The sequence below is a fragment of the Podarcis cretensis genome (genome assembly GCF_951804945.1).
Source record: "Podarcis cretensis genome assembly, chromosome: 17".
In the NCBI taxonomy this organism is placed as follows: Eukaryota; Metazoa; Chordata; class Lepidosauria; order Squamata; family Lacertidae; genus Podarcis; species Podarcis cretensis.
This window is the reverse complement of record NC_137187.1, coordinates 16,426,034-16,450,478: the sequence shown is the minus strand read 5'-3', so window position 1 is coordinate 16,450,478 and position 24,445 is coordinate 16,426,034. Positions and strand designations below refer to the sequence as shown.

General features: G+C 39.9%; 1 protein-coding gene across 1 annotated transcript in view; it reads left to right on the top strand.

Annotated features, from left to right (window-relative positions):
• The first annotated feature begins 223 nt into the window (after nt 1–223).
• UGCG (UDP-glucose ceramide glucosyltransferase) overlaps nt 224–24,445 on the top strand; it is a 32,806-nt gene continuing 8,584 nt past the window's right edge. The window contains exons 1-6 of the mRNA XM_079959645.1: nt 224–702; nt 14,315–14,456; nt 17,126–17,228; nt 19,367–19,468; nt 21,521–21,633; nt 22,945–23,123. Coding sequence (XP_079815771.1) covers nt 605–702; nt 14,315–14,456; nt 17,126–17,228; nt 19,367–19,468; nt 21,521–21,633; nt 22,945–23,123 — 737 coding nt within the window. The 5' untranslated portion in view covers nt 224–604. The remainder of the gene's footprint in view (nt 703–14,314; nt 14,457–17,125; nt 17,229–19,366; nt 19,469–21,520; nt 21,634–22,944; nt 23,124–24,445) is intronic.

Below are 24,445 nucleotides of genomic sequence, written 5' to 3'. Positions count from 1 at the left end.
CCTTTCCCCGCCGCTCCCTGTGACGCGGCGGAGGGCGGGGCTTCCCTTGAAGCGGACGGCGATGACGTCAGCATCGCCTGGGGAAGAGAAACTTAAACGGAGAGAGGGGGGGGGGAAAGAAAAGAAAGGGAGGGGCGGAGGGGGGCGTGGCTTCGGAGGCTGACAGCATCGGGGCGGGGCGAAGGGCGCGAGGCAAGTCCGTTTGGCTGAGCGGGGAGGCAGTCAGTTGCGCGCGGGAGCGAGCGGGCTGCAGCAGGAGCAGGAGTAGCAGTAGCGCTAAGCGGGAGGCGGCGGCGGCGGGGCGAGAGCGAGCGAGCCCGAAGGGAGGGGGAGAGAGGAAGGGAGAAGCGGCCGCCGTCAGGGGAGGAAGCGGCCTGGCAGGCGAAGCAGCAGCAGCAGCAGGAGGAGGAGCGGGAGAAAGGAGCGAGGCAGAGGGGGAAGGAGGCGGGTGGGCGTCCGCCTGAGGGGCTACGTGAGGGCAGCCGGCGAGTGGGAGGGGCCTCCTCGCTGCCGATTCTTCCGCTGCTCGTGTTGAGGAGGACCGACTCCCTCTCCTCCCTCCTCCTCCTCCTCCTCCTCCTCCCGCGTGTGGCCCACGGCGGGGATGGCGGTGCTGGATCTGGCCCTGGAGGGACTCGCCATCTTCGGGCTCATGCTCTTCCTGGTGCTGTGGCTCATGCACTTCATGTCCATCATCTACACGTAAGTGAGGCCTCCCTCCCCGGTGTGAGGGTCTCTCCTCCGTTTCCACAAAAGGTGGGAAGGAAGGAAGGAAGGGGAGAATTTGGGGTGGTGCCAAAATATTGAGGGGTGGGGGGGGGTCGCCCAGGTAAGTCCCGCCCTGCATAATCGATCACAAGGCCACACACCATTTGAATGGCAATGGCCATCCCCTTGTGTGTGTGGGGGGGGAGGGCTCTCTGGCTCCTTCAAATATTTTATTTGGGGGTGGGCGAAGGTGGAAATGTGCCCCCAGGCTCCTATGGGGGGGGGGATTGAGCTTTCTGGATCTCGGTGTGCTTGCCCTCCCTCTCCCTCCTCCCTCTTCAGAAACCTCCATGCATTCTTCCTACCTCTCTGGTTACATAGCTGAGGCACCTGCTTCGCCCTGCCCTACCCAGCCCATAATACTGATAAAGGCATGAATGTTGCCCTGTAACTGTAGGCGTGTCCCCTTGCCTTGCCAGTCTTTCGTGTTTTTGGCCATCACCGAAAGTCACCCACTTTCATGTGGGTCCTGGGGTGCAGGGTGAATGAAATATTGTGGGGAGGTAAGCTCAGCCTGCATAACGGATGTGGCACATGCACACCTTTTGAACGACAACACCCATCAACAGTTTTATTGGGAGGTGGGCCAAAAGGACCTTGGGACCCTAGGAGTTGGGTCCCATGGCTGTCCCCCTAAAGTGCCACATACCTCAAGCCGGCTTTCTCCTCCCACCTTCACACGCATGCTTTGCACACACCAGTGAACCTCGCTTGTGCTCAGTGTATCTGTAGTCGCGCTGTCCCTTGGATTAACATAGCCTGTGCTAAGCAAGAGCAGAGGAACAAGTTGATGGTGATAGTCATAATCATAGTCCCTTTCAATTCGTCTTGTTTGCCAGCTCAGCTCATTCCTGTATCACAATGTACATAGTTATTTGAACCTGTTCCTTATGGCGTCTGTCCAGATGGCCACCTACACAGTTGCCTTTACTGCAGTGTAGGTTGTCTATCCATATGAATTCTTAACAATTTTATGATACTGTGCTTTGTTGTTGTTTTTGTTGTTCACCTGTCTTACCTGTCTGCCTATGGAACAACCATGGCAGACTTTGATGATCAGTGCTCAACTGCAAGCCTACCTCTTAACTCCCATTTCCCAATACTTATGCTGTTCAGTGGAATTTTATGTTGTCATTGTATTGGTAGCCTGTCTTTCCTCCTAGATGCTCAAGGCAGTGCCTGTATTCATCCCCCCTTGCAGTAAAGGCTATAGCTGACAACTTGTTTCTGGTTTCCTTGTTAGTGCTAATATTGCAGGCATGTGTGTGTTCTTCACTCTTAATGTTCACTGCAACCTTGCATGGATTCGTTGTGCATACATACGTTTAGGGGTATTCTGTGAAGACAGGTGTTCATTGTCCTTCCATGCTTGCTTCAGCTTGCAGAAGCAAAGTGTGAAATAGAACAAATGATTTCAAAGTAGGACATGTTCTGCTTCTCAGTGAGGAGCCAAAAAGATGTGACAGTGCAATGTTATATACATGACACCTTTTTTTGGCTTATCACCGAAGAGATTGCTACTCTTAGCTATGTTTCAGTGGAGGTGTAAGCAAATGTTGGAATATTGATACATTATGGAATTAATTTCGTATTGAGAGAAAAAGTGGCTAGAATATTTTATGAGGTAAAATATGTTTTGTTCTTGAGAAACTGATTTGGTGGTGTGTTTGAGGAAGAAAATAGCATATAGGAAAAAAGATTGAGAGATTACTATTTGTTAGTGTTGATTCTTACTTGAATGAAGCACTGGATTTCTCATGCCTGCCACTAATTATTACAGATGGATTCCTGACTTACACATGATGTATTGTAATGAATCCAGTGTCACTAAAGTTCTCTTGTTTGACCTTTTTGGGGACTCTGTTGAAAAATTATATGGCTGTATGTGTGTGTTTACAAGACTGAAGTAGTAATGATTTGATAATAAAGCAATAATTAGTTTGGAACTGTAAGCCTATTTATGAGCCTTAATACTGTGATTGTGACAGATCTCTCTGGTTTTCCCAGGAAGCCTCCAGATGTAAATGCAATACACCACACTCCTCTGTACTCTGTCATAAACTTTAGCATAAGGATTGTCATCCTTCTTGTGCAACAGAATTCTGCCTGTGCAATAAAATTTCTTCTGCAGCCTCCTGTGCCTCCCAAATTTGTTTTGCAGGGTTAGGGAGGCCGCCAGAGGTGATGGGGGGAGGGGGAGGAATGTCTTGTTGCAGCCTATGGTGTGTTGTTGGCTATTGCCTTAAAAGTGCTGCCAAAGCTTTCTCTCTTTTTTCCCTTTTGGTTTGCTAAAACCTGCTGTGAAAGGCAATAGGACTTAAGCTGCAAAATTACAACAGGGTGCCATTAAACAGATCTGCTAATTATGAACTTTTTTTTGGTGTGGTGTTCATAGGAAGGAAATGTTCCTTTTCATTTGGTGTGTATGACACACTAATAAAAGTTAATGCACTGTGAACAAAAATATCCATAATCATCAAACATCTTAGATGACTCCAATTATCATGCAGTGTATATATGAGTACAGCTGCAGAAAGCAGTTGAGGAATTGCCATACAAACAACTATTCCAGTGGGTTTGTTACTCCCTCTTTAGCATGCTTGAAATTTCCTTGAGCAGCATGTATATAGCAACCTATGCATGGTGGTCATATGAGGGCAGGTAGCTGCTAGCATACTAGGTTTGTGTAATGCACAAAAATAAACTTGTGCATGAAAATGCATATGTCCCTGTATGTCTGAGTATTGGTACTGACCATTTACTGTTAAATGATTTGCTTTCAAGGATTATTAGTTCTAAAGTCCTGTCAGTGACTTCTTCAGCAGTTTATCAATCAGTTTGAAAGTTAAAAACAAATCTGCTTCTGCTGAATTTTCTTTAAGTCTACAAGGAAGAAACATATGCACAATGTTTCCAGAAATAATGGTTGTTGCAATAATACAGCCAAGTACTGTAGCAAAAACTGTATCTTATTTGAACACCTTTAAGATAATTTGTAGCATAGCACTCTCATACTATAATAGCTAATGGTTCTATTATAAAATGGATAAATTTGTTGTTCAGGTGTAGGACAATGGCCTAAAATGGGTATGTAATGCTCAGGGAATAAAAATATTGGCTTCTAATACTTGTTTTAAATGCTTTTCACATATTAAGTTATATAGTGGGTCTATTCGAAATTGTGACTCTTTCTATACTGTATGTATTTAGATGTATTATCTACCCTTTTGATCCTGCATTTTCTAAATGTCACCCCATTTTGGAATCCTTTTAATTTGATATTAATAGTGCATGGATTGTGTTGTCATTAAACAGCATACCGGTAATTGGGAGACCATGCTTGCAGATGACATAAACACAGCCCTATAAGCTGCATTTAAAACCACCATCATACAGTTTTGTGCACTTTAAGCTACAGGATGTGTGCAAGTAAAAATAGGGTTGTCTTTATACAGAATTCATTCCATTTAACACTATGATTCACTGATAACAGATTGGGGAAGTGCTTGAATTAAAACAAAATATGGGACAGGGATACTAAAAAGACAATTGAATTCTAGAACACTCATCTGTAGTCCCTTTGTAGGAATGGATACACCCCTTTGCTCTGGGTCTCTACATGCATGCTGATCAGAAGCGCTTGCAGTACTGATCTGTTTGGGATACGAGGAGCATCCCACTTATCCTCCTTCATTGATGTCAGAGCTGACTATACATTGGGGTGATAGTAGCTCTAGTTCCAAATGAGACCCCCCCCCCTTTAAAAAATAACAATGAAAAGTGGCTAGTAGTGATTACTGTCTACAGCAGAATAGTGTTAAGGGAAGGTGGTTTACTTAATCCTTTCTCTTAAGGCCATTTAAATGCTCAGTATTATCCCTCAGTTGCTTTTCCCTGTAGGAGAAAGATAACAGATCTTAGTGTATTTTGCCCTGTGGGGACTAGAGATAAGCAGCTTGAAAGGCATGCAATTTATGCAGGAAAAAAATCACCTGGAGAGAAAGAGCCCCTAGCCCAAAGGTACTCTGTTCAGGATTGTATTCTCCTGCATCAGCTTCTCATTTAAGAAAAGTGGAGGGTTTATGCTTCACTATATGCATTTGGTCAAAAAGCATATGGATTGCTCTTGCAGTTTTCTTTTACAGTTAATATTTCTCTATCATTATGAGGTAATTACTGATGGCAAATAAGTGAATGCTGATATAAATCTAGGAGGAAATCCGAATAAAAATGGTAACTCTCCTAGCATTAATAATGCTTGAGAATAGTTTTTAAGGAAGAATAGATTTTTAAAAAACCCAGAATGGTACTTATATTAATTTATCAGACTCAAAAGGCTGTTAATACAGACAGGAGATGCTTCTGAACAATAAAGCGCTTGAAACATTAAATGAATGTCTAATGTATTGTAAGAAAGGAAAATGTGCTTCCCTACATAAAATACATTGATTTCTGTAATATACTGCAACATCACTAGTTTCATAAAACAACTATATTTCTGAGCATAACATCTTGCTAAGGTGGGACTTGTGAACAGCCCTCTGATTTTTTTCTATAGCAAATAGCCCCCCCCCCATAAAGGTATTTATGTTCAGTCTAGAGGCTTAAAGCATCTGATTTTTAGTTGTTGCTCTGAGTGTTGGAGAAAGGGAGGGTGGGAATGGAGTGAATGAATAAGGTAGCAGAGTTTGGTTGCCTACCTTGCAGTGCTGGGGGTGCCTTGCTGCTATCCTTTGAGCTGATCTGTTCCTCTGTAGCAGCATGTGTTGCTGCTAATACCCCAAAGTTACATTTATTGCACACGTACTATGCAAGGGGCTTTATTTGGTGTAGAGGAGGTAGAAGGTGGATAGAGTCTCAGAATAGCATCCAAAGGGCTGAGAGGAGCAGTCCTGCTCATCACCCTAAAAAGTATTGCTGAACAGTTTTGGCCACCAGTGATAAACTCTCCTTGAGCTGAATTCAGTGACAATCTTACTTGTGTTGAGTAAGCAGTATTGTAGGCTTGCAAATAGCTGCCTAGCCCTCTGAGCAGCATTAGAAATTAGCAAGGTGTGCTTTGTGACTAGTGTGGGTCCAGTTGCGACCATATGGAGATCTCTGGATGCCAGGTTGGTAACTGACATCTCCATCTGGCTGGCCTCTCCAGCTTTCTTAAGCAGAAGAGCTTATTTATTGCATTTATATCCCATCTTTTTCTCCAAGGAGTACATGGTTCACCCCTCCCCCTCTGCAGTTAATCCCTACAACAACTCTGTGAGGTTGAGGCTGATCTTCCAGGTCCTAGCCTGACACGCTAACCACTCTACCACACTGGATTCCTAGGGTTCTTCTGCTATGGGGCAGCTATATAAATTAAGCAGGTAAATAAATATCGAGAAAGCAAAATGTCCCTTGGAGAAGGATCTGAAATATTTTTTCTTGAAGCTTGAATTTGTTTTATTCTGGATTGCTTTATTTGATGTTTTAATGTGTTGAAAACCACTTTGAGATTTTTTTCCTTTAGAATATAAAGCAGTATAGAAACAAATGAATAACAATAAAAATAAAAGGTGCCTAGACATTTTATTGTGACAACCACAAACTCTGTTTAGGGTGCCATTTGGTGATTAGCTTATATATCTAGTTTCTAATACTGCTTTGGAGGCTTCTGATAATTTTCTCTAGGTGGCCAAGTGGGATAGCTCTTGTGCAGCCCCCCCCCCCCCCCCGTTTCCCAGCCCCCCTTGTAGAAATGGGGGAACTGCCTGGAGGATAGTCTTAGTCCTATTTAACACAGATATATGTTCTGGATTAGGTAGGTGAGAATGTTTCCCTTCTTGCAAGTGTGAGAGAAATAACTAAGTGAGTTTTCTTTAGAGTCCCTCCTGAAGATTGCATAAAGGGCTTGCTCCCTCTGTCTATTCTGGGCTGTGGAAGATGGGGATGTTCTTACATGGTTCCTCCAGAATAGAGCTCCATTTTAAGTAGAATTCTACATACAATATGCCAACTGGCAGGACTGTCTTCCTTTTCCATCCCTGCAATAGGAGCAGAAAGAGGATGCAATTTCTGCCAGACCCACTTGTTCACCCAGTCAGACAGACACAGAGGAGCTGGCTGCTTTATTTCTTTCTGCCTCTCACCTCCTGCTAGAGTGAAAGAGACAAAAAGGCCTGGATGGCTATATTTTGCTTTCTGTCTCCTTCCCTGGTTGTAAGAATAGAAGGTTGTACACTCTCTCTATAGTAGGATTGTGCACTTCTGGCATTTCTATTCCTTCCTGGCTTCCCGTGTCTTCTAGGATGCTGTGGCATAAGAGAGCAACATATTTTCAGGTTTTATTGTACAGTTTCTATTTCCTTCTGAGATGGGATTATGGTTCTAGTTATTTCTGTTTTTCTGCTGCTGAGCTAATGGAAGTTTTGGAATTTATTTACACTCATAAAACAGCATCAGGGAAAGGTTGAACGGTTGAACACTCTTGCTCAGCACTATTGCTCCAGTCAAATTCATACTCTTGTGGCTGCTTTCAAAGTTGTTTCTAAATGCAAAATTAGATAGCTGATTTTGCTCCCACAAATTGAGCAGTTTGGCTTTTAGTTCTCTCCTAGTGCATTTTGGTGTTTTCCTTTTAATGCCATTGTATAGTTTTTACTGTCTGCAAATCTATCCAAGATAGGTGTTTTTTAATTTTTTTAAAAAAGATAATCTTAGATATTACACTTCATTTTCTAACTTTTACTCTGCAAGTCTGGCAAGCATCATTTAATTAATTCAACAAGTTATTGGTAAGGATACTGAATACCATTGAATCCTTAATATTCCCACATTCATCTTTCCCAGTTTGTTGTGTATTACATTCTGTACTTCCATCTTCATGTAATTTTGGTCAGCTCTGTAATTTCTCAAGCTTGCTTATGAGAATGGTATCTGGAACTGCAATAAAAAAAACTTACTGGGATCTATGCACATTGTAGGAACTGAATTGCATAATGGACCAATTGTTTTTCCAAGTAAGTTAAATGGGCTAGTCTGTCACATCAAATGGTATTGATTACTAGTATTCAGTTTCATCCAGTGTTTGAATATTAATATTTCCCTTGTATCTTCTAAAGTAAAATAAAATTACCAAGTCTGCAATTTTTGGCTTTTCTCTTTTTAAAACCCTTTCCTGAGACTCTTTAAGGTATCATATATACATAATAGTGATTCCAATTTAAATGAATTCAGATTTTCCTGATGCAAATGTCCTTATCATTTCATGATCATCTGCTTCTCTCTTAGTGTTCTTTTGTAAAGGATGAACCAAAGTAGGTGAGAGTCCACTGTTCATTCTTTTCAGCATTTCAGCTCCCTACAGTTCACCTAACCATCCAGTATATTCTCTAGTCTCTTCCTTTGTTTTTGCATATTTCTAAACACTTTAAACACATATTTTTAAACACTATTTTTAAACTTTGGCCTTTGGGTAGTGTAATACTTTTTGGGAAGATATTTTCCCACTAGATAAATCCCAGTATTGTACCATTCTTTCCACATTCTGTAACATTTTCTCTCGAGATAATTAAAAAGATTCCAGTCCTAACTGCATTAGTTTTATGCTGTAATTTTCCATGTGGGTATAATTTAGCATGTGCAGCTTCAAATATAGATTTATTCAAAACCTGGCAGACCTTTTGAAAACAACTTATACAATAACAATATAATTTATATAGTGCTTTCAGACGTTCAGAATAGCTTCACATGCATTACTAAAATCCCATAAGATACATTACTGTTACTATCCCCCATGCTGCAAATCAGGAGAGGAGGTTGAGAATAGTGGCTTGCCTAAGCTCCCTAGTGATTTCACTAGGGACTTCCTCATTTGCATGCACCAGCTCTATGGAAAATTATTATAATGAAGATGAGCTTGTTTTCTACAGAAACCCGCTGCTTAGGAAGTTTTTTAAAATGGAATTATGCTTGCATATTTCATACACATGTACCCTAAGTATGATCTACTTACCAGAATATCAAGAAGCAGCATAAGGGCTTTAGAACAATATTTTGGAGTTTGCAAACCTCTGTAATACCATCCTAGGCTATTGGTGTTAATGCAAGTGTAAAAATTTCAGGGGGCTCAGTTTGGCTGACAGCGTGTTGAGATTCCAGATTCTATTATTCTACCACTTGTCGTGTTTTATATCTATGCCATTCCTTTTATATCTTATATATGCACCAAAGTTGCATGAAATAGCTGTTGTCTTTAAATACCAATTGGAGAGTTGCATTAGATCACATCAAGGGCTAACATGACCCCATAGGCACTTCTTCCCTTTTTGGAATGCTGTGTCCTCAGGCTGTGACACAAATTGTTTCTGAAACTCTCCTGGGCTCTTTTGAACATGTCTCTCTTTTCCAATATAGGTGCGGTTAAGAAAAATGCACCTGTGTACACTTGTGTCTGTTTTGCTATTTATAAATATCTGGCAGCTTTGAGTACACAGTGAGGATCCTTGGGAAAACAGCATTGGTTAAGGGAGAAATTGCCCTTGGACGAAATTCACCTTTGATCAATGCTATCCACCTCACCTGTTGGTTAAAGGGGCATGCCCTGCTGTAGTTTACAGATTATGATGGACTGATCCTCTATGGCAAAACTTTATCTCCAATAATGCTCTTAACCTTTGAAGGGGATTGGTCCTTTACAGTTTAGAAAGCTTTGGGGAGCATTCGATAGGTGTCTTAAAAGATAATCCCTTTTCAGCTAAGCCTAAAATGTTTGCTTCCCTTTGTCCTCACTCCTAGTCCAGTAGGGTGGAAAAAATGCCAGTTTTCTGAAAAATGCAAAGTTTGTGCTTTACTATTGAATCACAGCCCTTCCCCTATGATTTAATGGGCCTTACCTCTGAATAGAATTAAACATTGATTTTGGTGTCCTCCCTTTAATGTTTTGTATGGAATTACATTTGAGGGGGGTGGTTGCTGCTGTTCTAATTATATTGTACTTTTATGAACTGTAACCTGCCTTGGGATTTTTCAGGTGAGGAGGGTGGCCAAGAAATACTGTTACTACTAATAAGCATTTGATTACAACCTTAGTCCCTCATGCAAAGGTTCTTAGTCAAGCTACAGAGCAGGGGTGGGGAGTTTGTGGTCCTCCAGATGTTATTGAATTATAACTCTTATCATCCCTGACAATTGGTCACAGTGGCGTAGACTGATGGGAAATGGGGTTAATATAATCTGGAAGGATATAGTTTTCCCACCCCGATATAGAACATTTTTTGGTTCCACCTCTCCTTGCTACTCAAGAGGTTACTTACAGGAATGGGTCATTTCCCACTGACTCTTCCAGCTGACCCTTAGGTAAAGTTAGTTGGAAACAGGGTTATTTTTTTAATTAAAAAACCTTTCAAAATATAGGTCTTTTTTGTATGTATTGTCATCCAGACAGGATTTGTTTTAAGTTTGTGTGGGTGAAAAGATGTGATAGTCACCTCCTTTGTACACTTTGCAACATCATCTTAGTACACAGGATTTCAGTTTAGTCATGCAAAGCCAAAATTGCTAGCAAGAAAAATAAGCTGGATTAAAATTGTTTATATCTCTGTAGTGGGTGAAATATGGTGCAAGTGAGATGAGATCATAAATGCCTTCCCCATCTGCTCAGTGCATCTTGTTAAATCATTAACAGTAACATAATAAAAAGCAATCGCAAACATAATGCTTAAAATTAAACTTCATGAACCATACAAATCTTGGAAAAGCTGGCCAGCTAAGTCTTGCATATCTTTCAATGAGAAAAGTGCATTCCTGCACTTTATCTTGGAGCCCATCTCAAATCTAAATCCTATCACAGAAAAGGCCCTGATATTGTTTGCTAAAATAATTTTAATTGTGGGCTAACCTGCTTATCATAAAGGTGTGCACACACTCACAAAGTCACTTGACTTTGGACTGTGGTCATCACAATATGCAGAATGATGGCAAGTACTTGGGTGTCTCATTAAGCTGTTCTGAATATACCATAATAGGGTATAGGGTGGTGACTTGAACATTCCTTTTTTTTTGAGTCTTTCAGTGCAATCCAAACCCAAGATCTGCCAGGATGAGTGAGTTTGTATTTGGGTCTTGGGCTTGCCTGGCTAAACTGGGGCTAAAATAGCATAAATCCCTTAACTTAGCTCATTCAATGGAACTGAGCACTGGCAGAACATGGCCTTGATTCCTGAAAGGGCATTCTGTGGGTAGGGCCAGGAGCGCACCTGTTTTTAAACCCTTTCAGCTCTGTGACATGACTTAGCAATGCAGTGGAACTTAGCCAACACCAATGGTGGTATATTTCAAATTCCTCCTCAACAGAGTTTGGAACAGCAGTAACTAAGTGCTGCTTTCTGTAGTTAGGTTTGGTCTGATGGTCACTCACTCCCAATGCAATGGCATGTACAGTATGGACACAAGGGAAGAAGTGCCCTATTAACTTTTGTGTTGAGGAGTCCTTCCATCACATAATGGAACATTGTCTTCTTCATAACATGGCTGAACTGCTGATGTTTGGAAATTTAGATGATGCTTAAAATGCAGAATCTTGAGGTTACAAACCATGAATGGTTTTCATATAGGTTTTACTCAGAGTAGACCTGTTGGAATTAGTGGACACAGCTTGGCCATGTACATTCATTTTAGTGAATCTGCTCGAAGTAAACTTGGTTGAAATACTGCCCCCTTTGCATGGATAATATGGTTGTGCAAACAATGTGCCAATCCTTAGAGAAATATGAGATGTTCTGTTGTTAGAACAGCCTGTCTAAACAAAACTTCATTAGTAGCTATGCTTCTATTAGTGTTTTGTGTGGAACTGCTGCACCTCATGTTTATTAGGCATCCACATTACATCATCCAAGTATTAGCCAGTCTTCCTGTGCTTTCTCTCAGTTTCTTCCATCATTTCTCATAGTGTACAAATCTGACTTATTTGGAGAATTGGAACAGTAATGCAAACTCCATAGGTGTAAGTGATTTTTATTGCTATTTTCTGCCTCACCATAATGTGTGCTTTCCATTTATATAATGTATCAGGAAGGTGAACCTCTAGCACCTTAACATGCCTGCACTCTAAACTTTGTGATGGGCCATTTGAGCACCATATTTATTTTCAATCTAAAAATAATTTATTTATGGTCAGCTGACCACGAATAAAATAAAGTTGTAAGGCGGGGGTGGGGAATCAAAAGGCAAATTCAAAAGGGAATATTTGATTATCCAAGTGAAATAGCTGCATTTAGGAATTTTGCAACTTGGCCGTTGATCGGTACAGTATAAGAAAAGATAAACAGATTCTTCAGTATAAACTGCATTTAAAAAGATGTACACATAACTGACACACAACAAAGTGGCAGTTAAATTTCAGTCTGGCAGTTGGAAAGAATGGTAGAGTCAGATAAAATGATTATTTTTCGTAACTGATATTGTGAATGATGACAGCGAACTTGAGTCAAGAACAAAGAAAGTGGATCCTAAAGCAGCATATCTACTTTTGGGCCACCCTGTATTTAGGAGTAGATAGTCAGTTTAAATAAGGCACCCCAAGTAATGGCAAACCTAGAAATGAGGGAGTTTTAGTTAATTCTAAAACTCTTTTCTGGCATTAATCTCTCCTGGCCCTTGCAGTGGACCTTAGGGAAAAGTGTATTAATGTGTGTTTGAGATTGGCAAAAGGGACAAATGCTTCATTTCTCGTCACCAATATTTTAGCAACTTTTTTTTTCTTAATCAAACACTTCTGATCTACAATTCCACTCCAAAACATATTGAGCACATTGAATAAATGACCAGCCACTTAATGCTGACTTACCGGTAAATGGACAAGGATGTGGCTACTCTTTTCCTCTTGGATAGCCTTGTGGAAAGAGATGCTCCTGGCAGGGACATTGCTACAAAGAGTGCATGAAAGAGGGTTGATATTCCAACCACCGAATGGAAGGTTTTTAAATGTTGCGCTTGCTGGTTTTCGTGATTTGTGATGGAAGCTTTATGAAACTTGGTTCTTTTCTTTTAGAGCACACAAATCCTTTAAGGCAGAAATATGTGGGAGGACTGCTAAAAATGTTTGTAACCTAAGCTTATTTGTGAACCTACTTGCAAGTCTACTAATTAAGCTCCATCAGCTCTCTGCATCCCAAATTTCTGGAACAGTTTTGCCTCAAATTTACTTATTTAAAGGCATTTCTAAAACACTTATTTAAAAATCTGTAAGTGGTATTCAAAAATAACGTAATATGAAAGATCATAAAAATCATAAAACTGTATCAGAAACACCATAAAATACTTTAAAAAACAGACCATCTCATGAATCTGGCACAGAATTACCTTCTTTTGGCCACGAGGGGGGAAATGGCACTAGTATCTCAGTTTCAGATTCTGTTTTCCACATTTCAGCTGTTCTGAAAGCCAAAATAAATTAATAAATGTGTACATTATTGTGATAAAGCCATTTTTTTAGATGAGTTTCTATAAGCAGCTGGAAAATATTATTGGAAAGCTGACTTAGCTGTAGAAATAACTTCAGGGAGAGTGTGTAAAAGGGGTGGGGGTAAATTAATGGTTGGGTTTGCGGGTCCTTTCATAGTTAACCTTCTGCTACATTATAAGGAAACCTCAACAGTTATTTTGCAGTATAAACTCTACAGACATCTAATTTATGGCAACTCCCCAAATGTTTTTGTGCTCTGTTCTAGAAAGTTACCAGCCTCTGTGCATGCAACTTAAAAACACAGGACTTACAAACATCTCCTTTTTTTAGTGTGAGCCTGTTTAAAGTAAAGTATAGATATGGATTAATAACTCATGATTAATATAATCGCTAGGATGATTTTGTATCAAACTAGATGCGACATAAAATGCCAAGTGCATTTTTTTTTAAAAAAAAAAAAAAGCACCTGCCAGCTGGAGATGGCTGATAATTAATTATCAGAGCAGGTGTGGAGAGGAAATTTAACACTTTTCTTCAATGCTTAAAGACTTGAGGGAAAACCCTTTTCTGAAACCAGTAGAAATTATTTTTGGGGAAATTTGTCACTGTATAGAGAGAAAATATCTATTGCTGTAAAAAACTCAGAGGAGGGATTCAACATGGGAGCAAGCTAATTGGTTTTAAATTCTTACCTCCTTGGACAACAACTGTGATCTGCAAAACACAGTTCTTATTTCTGCAAACAGTTCCTGTTTCAGCTGTTGGGACCGAAGAGCAATGGTCCCATAGCACTGATTGACTCTATAGCTTGGTGGGCACTGAAAAAAGAGAGACCTCGACTGGTCCTGTGCATCCATTCTGTCCTTTGGGGTCCTAGTCAGATAAGTGCAGTCAGGTGTGCATGCTGTACATAAACTTGTAGAATTGTTGGATATGGTGTTTCCCTTGCGTCCCAACCTGCTATTTAGAGCACACCAGCATGCAGAAAGCTATTTATGCAGTCTCCACTACAGAAACTTAACTGTAATTACATCAAACTGTAAATGAACAGCAAAATACGAATGTTTAAATAACCAGTGTTCCTAACCAGCATTTTTCTTTTTTTAGGCACTTACACCTAAACAAGAAAGCGACAGACAAACAGCCATATAGCAAGCTTCCTGGTGTTTCACTTCTGAAGCCTTTAAAGGGTGTTGATCCAAACCTTATCAACAACTTGGAAACCTTCTTTGAATTGGATTATCCCAAAGTATGTATCAACAGTCTTCTTTTTTTAAAAGCTATCCTCTTGGTCTTCTCTCTTGCCTAATGGAGTATTAAAATGCATAATACTTCAAAGCAACCTTCTCCAACCTGGTGCCCTCCAATGGTTGTTGGTCTCCAGCTCCCATCAGCCCCAACCAGTGTGGCCAATGGGCTGGGCTGGTGCAAACTGTAGTTCAGCAACATCTAGAGGGCACCACACTAGGTAGGGATGGCTGCTTTAGAGATTGTGTGTGTTTGTGTGTCCTGTAACCCTTGCGGATTACTGTCAGAAGTTTTGCATCTGTAACGATAACCAAAATAGGTTGTAGCATGCATCTAATTCCATACCAATAAATGGACTGAACGATTTGTTTTCTATGCCCCGCAGGGTAACAGCCATTTGGGGTCAGAGTGCATAACAAGCTTACACTTGTTCCTGCATGGTTTGTTGGACTTGAGCTACTTTCATTAAAGTATTCTCCTCCAGTACAGAATACTGTGTTTCTCAGAAAGATCTTTGGCAGAAGCACTAGGAGTAGAGTTTTTGCCAGCTCAGCTCCAGTTCATTTCAGTGGGTCTGGCAAAAGTGATCAGTGAATTTTAATGACTTTATGCACCAGAAATCCATGTTTTACTTTTATTTGTGCTTGATAAGATAGCTAATGTTGTAGATGAATAAATTCCATATAAGTACAGTATTATGTAAGCTCACAGATGTTGACAGCGTCTTCCCAGAACTTGTGATGTGAGTATGGGGTCAGTTGTTTCCCTTACTACATAAAACTTTTTAATTTGCTGGCCAAGTGCTCTTACTCACATCTGTCTTAGCTGGAACTGACCTATATGAACTGTAGGAATTCCCCTGGATGAGCTAAGCACTGTAGCATATAAAGTTACAATGTGCTACCCGGAATCTTGGCAATATCTGACAATCCCTCAATTCATTTTCTGGGATACAGATGTCTTGTTCTTAAATTCATCTGTCTTTCCCCTTGCTTTGTAATTTTATTTTTCTTGGTTTTCTCTAGTGCTTAAAATTGCGGTAGCAGTGATTGGCTTGTTTCCTAAGAGAAGGGGGAAAGTCCTAATATCATGAAGAGCTAATCTGAATAAGTGCAGTATGAGAAGAGCCATACTTATTTCTTTTTAGATATTGTATTATATTTGGCCCAGATTCTAAACTTTTATTTACTGCAGCTTTGTATAACATCACATAGAATTTCATAGTTTCATAGAATTGTAGATAACCCCAGGGGTCATCTACTCCAGCCCCCTGCAATGTAAGAATCAACATTCTTAGAACAACATTCTTCAGGGTTGTTGTTTTTTAAATGGAAGTATTTATATAATGCCCTCTATATAAAAAACATTTAAAAGAACACTAAAAGCAATGGAAAACAATAATTAAAACGGTTGGCTACTCAAACAGCTATATTTGCCTGTTAGCATAAAGTCTTCTAAAGATGCTTGAAAGTCAAATGCATGGTTTCTCCTAAATCTCCTGGGAAAATGTTCCACAGTATGGGACTGTTGACTTTAAATTACTGGCTTCTGGCTGAGGCTAATTGGGCCTTTGTAACATTGGGGGGTGGGGGGACTAACAGCACTCCTCCAAATAATCTCAGTGACTGAGCTAAGATAGAAGGGCCCAAGCAGTCTTTAAGGTATTTTGGACCTAAGTTCAAATCCAAGTGACGGTGACATTTATTGTAATGGTAGAATTTTAGAAAGGTGTGTCAGTTAAACATTATTGTCTGCTATCAAAAATGCTGATTCAGATTGTTAAGATCAACCTTCCTCATCCCCATTCACATTTATGCAAAATCAAGACTGAAGGATAATTTGCAGTATATACTTTATGTAGAATATATCTAGCCTCGTTAGCTTACCCATCTGAGGTATGATTATTATTTTTTTAGAAGCTTTTTGGGTAAGCAGGAACTGTATAGTGATATTTATGTTAAAATCTTACTCACCTCAGCTCTCTTCTGGGAAAGTAGTTGAATTCCCAGTATATCCTGAGTAAAATTAAGTCTGCACTATTACTCCATGTCTCGTTATTATTTTTCCTAATTGGAACAAAAGATACAGTCACATCCTGAAATTAATGAATGAATTTCATTGGTTTCTGGAGGGCAAGGGGAAAGGGCTTGATGGCTGCATTATTAGTGGCTGAATTTGTGAAACCATCAAATGAAATATTATCAAGAAGAAAAGAGAAGCACTGGCACATTCTGTTTTATAGAATGGATGTTTTCTATCAACTTATCTGAATGCTGCTGCTCTAGGATATCTGTGGCATAGGACTGATGGAAAACAGATTTATTTATTTTTATTCAACTAGGGAAACTGTTGGGCAAATTATGGCAGTAGCGCACATAGAACTCCTGTCAGAAATGTAAACCTTCTGTGAAGTTCCATTTCTGTTTATAGAAAAGCTCATGTCTTAAGGTTTTCTAGAGGAAACAAATGTTATCTTCTCATGGGGAAAGCTTAAGAATATTGCTTTCACAAACAAGATAGTGTAATATCTAATATCTTACATCTTACACCCTTCTCCTTTTTTATTCTTGTCATTAAACATTAAACTGTTTTCTCATATATATATATATATATATATATATATATATATATATATATATATCTCAATTTGCACTGTATCTCTTTTCACAGTTTGAAGTGCTTCTTTGTGTACAAGATCATGATGATCCTGCCATTGATGTGTGTAAAAAGCTCCTTGGCAAATATCCCAATGTTGATGCGAGACTATTTATAGGTGAGTGAGGAAAGAGTTCTGTCATGCTGTTGCCTTTGAATAGATTGGACCAGTTGGCACAGAACCCAAAAGATTTTTAAAAAAAGCTTAATATGTTAATATGCAAGTACTGTTGGTCAAGAAGTATGTAAAGCATTCTTGCTGCAGAGTTGAAGATCAGTAAATCAAATTCAAACAGCGCTGAAAATAACTTTTCTGTGCAGGTGACTCCTTCCATATAAATCTAGAATTAAAAGATTCCTACCATTTCGAAATGTATCTCTGTAATACACTGTTCCAAATGGAAATAGCTTGAATGCCGTATTTATCCATCCATTCTTGTATGTGTATACTGTCCTTCCTTCAATATATCCCAGGACATTTCACAGTGAGATTTAACAATAAAGTACAATCATATAATTAAAATAGTACAAAACAATTTTTAAGGGAAATTGAGTTTTCAGGAAAGCATCCATGTAGCAGTAACAATTCTGGATCTCCGTTGACAATGGCTGCTTTCTTTACATTTTAAATTTTCTTTAAGTTTTGTATCAGCAAGTTCTCTGTTGTAAAGGGAAAGGGAGGGAACCTGATCTGCAGTTTTTCTTCTCTAACCACTCCTTTTGTAAAATGTCTTGCAAGTATATGTGGAAATCAGCTGTGGAAATGCAGCAAAGGTGTTTGCAAACATGTTTGCTATAAAGGATGATATTATTCTCAGCTTTCCAACAAAATACACTTAGTGGCAAAATAGAGAAGTTGACCGTGCCCCTTATTGCTTGTAGTATCAGCTGAGCTGTTTAGTAAATAGAAGATGATGGGCTTGATTTGCATAGGAGCACCATTTAAGAGATGTGGATGCACTTAGCAAGATGCTATCTTATCCATGCTTATGTCCCTGTGCTACTTGCTGCAGGCATCCATAGACATCTGCAGATTATGCAGAAACATCCTAGAGCTCGTATCACTGATTGCCAATCCCAGTCTTACTCAACCCATCTTTACGCTGATGTTAGGAATCGACCTACTATTGTCTCCTCAGCTAGATCAAAATGTAACATTAAGGTTGAGAACCTGGTCAGATAGCAGAGCACCTTAACATTGAGCTGAGAAGTATCCTTTCATCTCCATTTTTGTTTGCAAAGTAGTGTCACTGGTGCAACTGGGGAATTTTAAACCAGGACTTAATGGCTTTGTTGAGTGGTGGTGATTTAGATAGCTGTACATATTAATTAGTTTGCTTGTGAAGCACAATTTTAACATTTCTGTTCTCACCCTGTCCCCACCATCATATATTAGAGGAAAGAAAGAAATGTAAAACAGTTTGCTAACCCTGTAAAAAGAAAGAAAAAGTTTCACATTTTAAATCAGAGCACCATCTTGATTACAGAATAATAATAATAATAATAATAATAATAATAATAATAATATAATTATACCCTGCCCATCTGGGCGGCTCCCAACAGAATTAAAAGCACAATAAACCATCAAACATTTAAAACTTCCCTAAACAAGGCTGCCTTCAGATGTCTTCTAAAAGTCAGATAGTTGTTTATTTCCTTGACATCTGATAGGAGGGCATTCCACAGGGCAGGCGCCACTACCGAGAAGGCCCTTTGCTTGATTCTCTGGAACTTGCTCCTGGTGCCCTGATGCCAGTGCTTTTTTTCTGGGGGGGATGCAGGGGTACGCATGCCCCTAAACATTTTTGTGAAATTAAGTTTGGCCTCATTGGGGGGCAGTATTTCAGTATGAGTAGGAAAATGAGAGCACCTCTAAGCATTTATTTTTAGAAAAAAAGCACTGCCTGGTACTAAATATGCTTACCTGAGAATAAGCACCATTTTGTTGCAGAAAAGGGTGGCATATTTTAAAGCAAAAAGAATGAAACGAGCACCTGTAATTCTGTACATAGCTGACCAGCTGCCTCTGACTATGCAAGAACAAAAGGATGCTGTAGTCCTGGTGGGCCCTAGTGTCAGCTGAGCTGCTGGTGCAGGGCCTGTCTGCTGTTGTCCCCACATGCCAAACTCCAGGTGGTAATTTAGGAGGTCTCCCAACCTCAGCCGTAGTTTTCAGCCCTCACTGCACTACTGAGCAGTATATTCTGAAAACATATGCATGATTTGTGCAAATAACTAAAATTTTGTATTTTTCAGGCGGGAAGAAGGTTGGAATAAACCCAAAGATCAACAATTTAATGCCAGCATATGAAGTTGCCAAGTATGATCTCATATGGATCTGTGATAGTGGTATACGAGGTAAGTGTGTACCATCAGCAGTAGTAGGTTTTAAAAAATGTTTCCTAATTATATGCTCTTAAAGATGTTGCTGCTGTTTGAACACTATCCATGTACATAGCACTTGACAGAGTAAAGTAAGACAGGTAAAAAAGAGCAGAATTTAGAATTAGAATAGTAGGGCATAGACAGGGGTAGGGAAAAGCAAGAATAGCGTGGTTCCAATGTGAACAAGTGAAGTTGTGTAAAGATTAGAATATTTTACTTTAGGGATGCAGGTGGCACTGTGGTTTAAACCACAGAGCCTAGGGCTTGCTGATCGGAAGGTCGGCAGTTTGAATCCCCGCACACGGGGTGAGCTCCCATTGTTTGGTCCCAGCTCCTGCCCACCTAGCAGTTCAAAGGCACATCAAGTGCAAGTAGATAAATAGGTACCGCTCCGGCGGGAAGGTAAACAGCATTTCCGTGCACTGCTCTGGTTTGCCAGAAGTGGCTTAGTCATGACCCAGAAGCCGTCTGTGGACAAACTCTGGCTCCCTCAGCCTATTGAGCGAGATGAGCGTGCAACCCCGGAGTCGTCCGCAACTGGTATTATAAGGAATGGCATGTAACGGAAAATAAGTTCTCTCAATTCACAGCACGGATTAGTTCTGCTGCCAGCTTTGCTCTATGTATTACACTTGGATGAAGCTTGAGTAATTAAACTATATTATCTTGAATCGGCATTAGAGTAGAACATCTTGCACCTTTTGTTTGCTGTATCTAGTGTAGCGGGTGCATCTTGTGAAATGTTTTTTATGGCCCAGTGTTTTGCTGTAACTACTGGGATACTGAAATCCACCTCAGAAATAAACAGCAAGCTTCCTCCTTTCTTAGTATTGCTGTTTCAATCAAGATCTCATTATGGTAGGTGTCAGCAGGCTGGCCAGAGCTTTGGAAGACACATTACTTAACCAACTATCTGACAAAGTCTTCTAGATCCATCACTTCCAGGCCTGAGCAACACTTTAAGCAGTTGAATTTGAATTTTAGAGTTTGCCTCTTACTCTTAAAATTGAAGTGTCTGTAATTGTTGTCTTTATCTTCTACTGCAGTGGGGGACAGACCTCCAGCCCACATGCCTCCTCACCTGCCCTGCACCTGAAATTGGATTTGAGGTGTGGGCAGATAGAGACATGGAAACATAGGCTAAAGCGGTGCTGATCAGTGATTGGCAGTGCTTACAAAAAGCAGAGTAGGGTTTTGTAAGTTCCACAGATCAGTTGATCATCAGTGCTTGCCTTAAAGTCCATTTGCAACTGTAATTTGGATTCAAACCATGCCTGTAAACAGAGGAAAATGTCTGTCTGCAGATACAGTTTGAATCCAAACTGTGCCTGAGGATGGACTTCAAAGAGGGCCTTTAAATGTGCACTGTCAGTCAGCTGATTGGTGCTGACAGCATACCTGTGAAGCAGCATGCTGTCAGCACTGATCAGTAGTTGATGCCAAGAGTGATCCCTTTTGAAGTGTTGCCTGACATTATTATGTCAGGTGATTGACAGGTGGGTGGGGGAGGTAAGGATCCAGGTCCCAACCCTGATTCTAGTATTTCCCCCCACCCCGTGATTTCAACCTAATACTCATATTCAGAATATTGTAACCAACTATAAACAAAGAGTAAAGGATTTCTTGAAATTATCACTCTTTCCTGTTACTGTTTTGCAAACAATATGTAATAGTCTACTGCTGTTTGAAAACTTGGATATTATTGAGAAGACCAATATTTTACCAAACATATAAGGATTGTATCTAGTGGTGTTGCTCAACTGATGGTAAATCTTCCATCAGCAGAATGGGAGGGAAGCCACTTTAAGCAATTCCCTTCTTACCTGAGGCCCCCCTTAAATCTTCTGCAGAGGGTGGATTCCCTTCAGAGCAAATTTAAGAATAGGGAATAGCTGAAAATGGCTTCCTTTACCTTCTGTGGACCGAAGCTTTCTGCCAGTTGACAGACACAATTGGGATGTAAATCCATAAGCTTTTAAAAACATTAATCCATGGATGTAAACCACAGTCACATTTCATTTTTAGTAACGCCAGATACACTAACTGATATGGCCAATCAAATGACTGAAAAAGTTGGACTGGTCCATGGCCTGCCCTATGTTGCAGATAGACAGGGCTTTGCTGCCACTCTAGAACAGGTGAGTTTCTTTTTGTCCTCTTCATTTCTTTCCAAATTGTTCCACTCCTCCTATTTTATATACTTAATTTCCATGAGCTAGTCACATTTTCAAGCTCAAAAAGTATAGAAGTAGGAAAAATGTGCAAGACTAATAACAGGTTTTTGGTCTTTTCACTTCTATTGTAACCCAAATTCCAACAAATTCCAGATTACTTGTTATCGTTGAAGAATAAACACATTGAAATGTTTTATTGCTTACAATTCCATATAGAAAAAGGATAATAGCAGCAGCCCTTTTATCTGGGCTTTCAAATGACATTTAAGTGAGAAATCCATTAGAAGTTGTCTTTTTTCTCTTGTCCACATGTCGTTTGTTTTGTTCTTCTGCGGCCTGTATTTTTGTGTAAGCAATATATGGGGTGAGAGACCATTAGTCTACACTCTTGAATTCTGATCTACTGGTAGTTAGTACTACAAAGCCTGTAACATTTCCTTTAGGTGAATTGTTATATTTGTGGACATGACTGAGATTTTGCTCAGGGGCAAATATATACTAGACTTAATTTATGTGCAGTGGCATGAAGCAGTAAAGGAATAAAAGTTTCTTTAGCGGCTGCTAGTCTAATCACAGGGCATTTGTTGCTTGCTTGATTTGATGTTTCATTGCTTTTTGTGTTGCTGTTCTAACTTTTATGTCTTAACACTTTTTGCCATGGAAAGCCTGTTTCGGACCTGACACGTTATGTCAAACAATGTATTGTTTAGTGTAATTTCGGATGAATGTTACTAAGTGAAAAGAAACATTCTGAGGCATTTCTTTCCTTGTCTGCATCCAACTCTATCTATCATACCTCTTTTCCTCATCTTATCCCTTGTCATCCTTCTCCATTTTTTCTACTAGAAAACTCTTGTTATAGAAATTCTGCTCCGGCTACTGTAGCAGATTCTACAGCTTCTATCCTGTCTGAATAATGTTGACCTTCATAGATCTATACCTGCCATTTTAGCATGTGATAGATCTTTGATGCTCTAGCTTTATGGATCGTAGAAGGAAATTTCCTGAATAAGGAAAGTTGCATTTGGGATTCCTGCAGTGCTTGCAGCAGATGTTACTATAGCTATAAATGGTTGTATAAGGGTAAGATGTTTCTTTTCAGAGAAAAACTTTACAAACAGTTGCAGAATTTCAAGATGACTAATTATGCATCTGTCTCTGCACTGATTAGAATTCATAATGATTGGTAAGCAAAGAATGCAAGTCTTAAAGAAAACTGCCATGATAGGAGAGAACCATAGATGATTACTTAGCCCTGCCTTTTTCTTTTAACAGGTATATTTTGGCACTTCCCATCCAAGGACATATATTTCTGCCCACATAACTGGTTTCAAATGTGTAACAGGAATGTCTTGCTTGATGAGAAAAGATGTCTTGGACCAGGCTGGAGGACTCATAGCTTTTGCACAGTACATTGCTGAGGATTACTTTATGGCCAAAGCGATAGCTGACAGGTAAGATGATATTCAGATAAAGTTCTCCTTGGAGTACATTATTTCAAGCTGACTGCATGCTTTGCTTAAATTTCTTTGCATACGTAGTCAAGCCCAGCCATAACCCACAGCCTTCATGTTAGTGTGGTTCTTGCCTATTGGATTGTATCCATTCTCAAGAGTAGACCCATTAAAATGAATATCCGTGATTAACTTGTCCATTGATTTCAGCAGGTCTACTGTTGAATATTTGTTTGAATACAACCCAGTGACTTCTGAAGCCTAAGTAGTACAATGGAGCACAGTTACCAGTGTTAAAGGGAGTGAACGAGTAATAATTGACTCAAATCAATATACTAATCTGTAAGCTATTAAATAAAGATTCTATCTTCAGTGAAGCTAGTGAACCATTCTTCTAAACCTATTTATAAGAGTTCACTCTCTGGCCATCTGTCATGGATGCTTTAGCTGAGTTTCCTGCATTGCAGAGGGTTGAACTAAACAACCCTTGGGTCTCTTCCAACTCTACGATTCTATAATTCTATAATTCTATGAACTTCTTGACTAGTGTAGCAAATGGTTTGTTTGGTTGGTTCATATAAAAATAATTTAAACATATCAACAGTTTCAAAACCAGCAGCAATTAAGACCTTCAAGACAAAGAACAAATGCATTTTTAAAGCCCATTTAAACAGTTGTACAGAAGAGGCCACATAATTTGGCAGGGAGGGAGTTCTGTAACCAAGGAACAAGAGCTAAAAAGACTTTCTCTCTTCTGTCTGCCAGCTTAAATTGATGTTGCTGTCAGCCCTATAATCGGAGCCTCCAAAGCTAATATTAACATATGGGCTAGTTTACACAGGTGAAGGTGCTCTTTCTTCTAACTTAGTTCAAAATATATAGTCATACCTTGGATTCCACACCCTGGAACTTGGACATTTTGGATCCTGAACGCTGCAAACCTGGAAGTGATTGTTCTGGTTTGCTAATGTTCTTTTGGAAACCAAACATCCAACGGGGCTTACGGGGCTTCTGATTGGCTGCAGGAGCTTCCTGCAGCCAATCAGAAGCCGCACTTTGGTTTCTGAACGTTTTGGAAGTTGAATGGATTCTGTTTGATTTCCACGGTATGACTGTATGTCTTTAAAGTAGAGGTGGGAAACCTCTGGCCTGCAGGCCTTATTTGGCCCACCAGGCCATGTGCAAAGTGCCCATGTGAAAGGTGCTACAATCAGACGATTGGTTTTGTAGAATGCTTTGAAACTAGTTTCACAACATTCAACAATCAGCTGAATATCACAGCTTGATAAAGCGTTCCACAATGGAGTCTTGCGAAACCCACT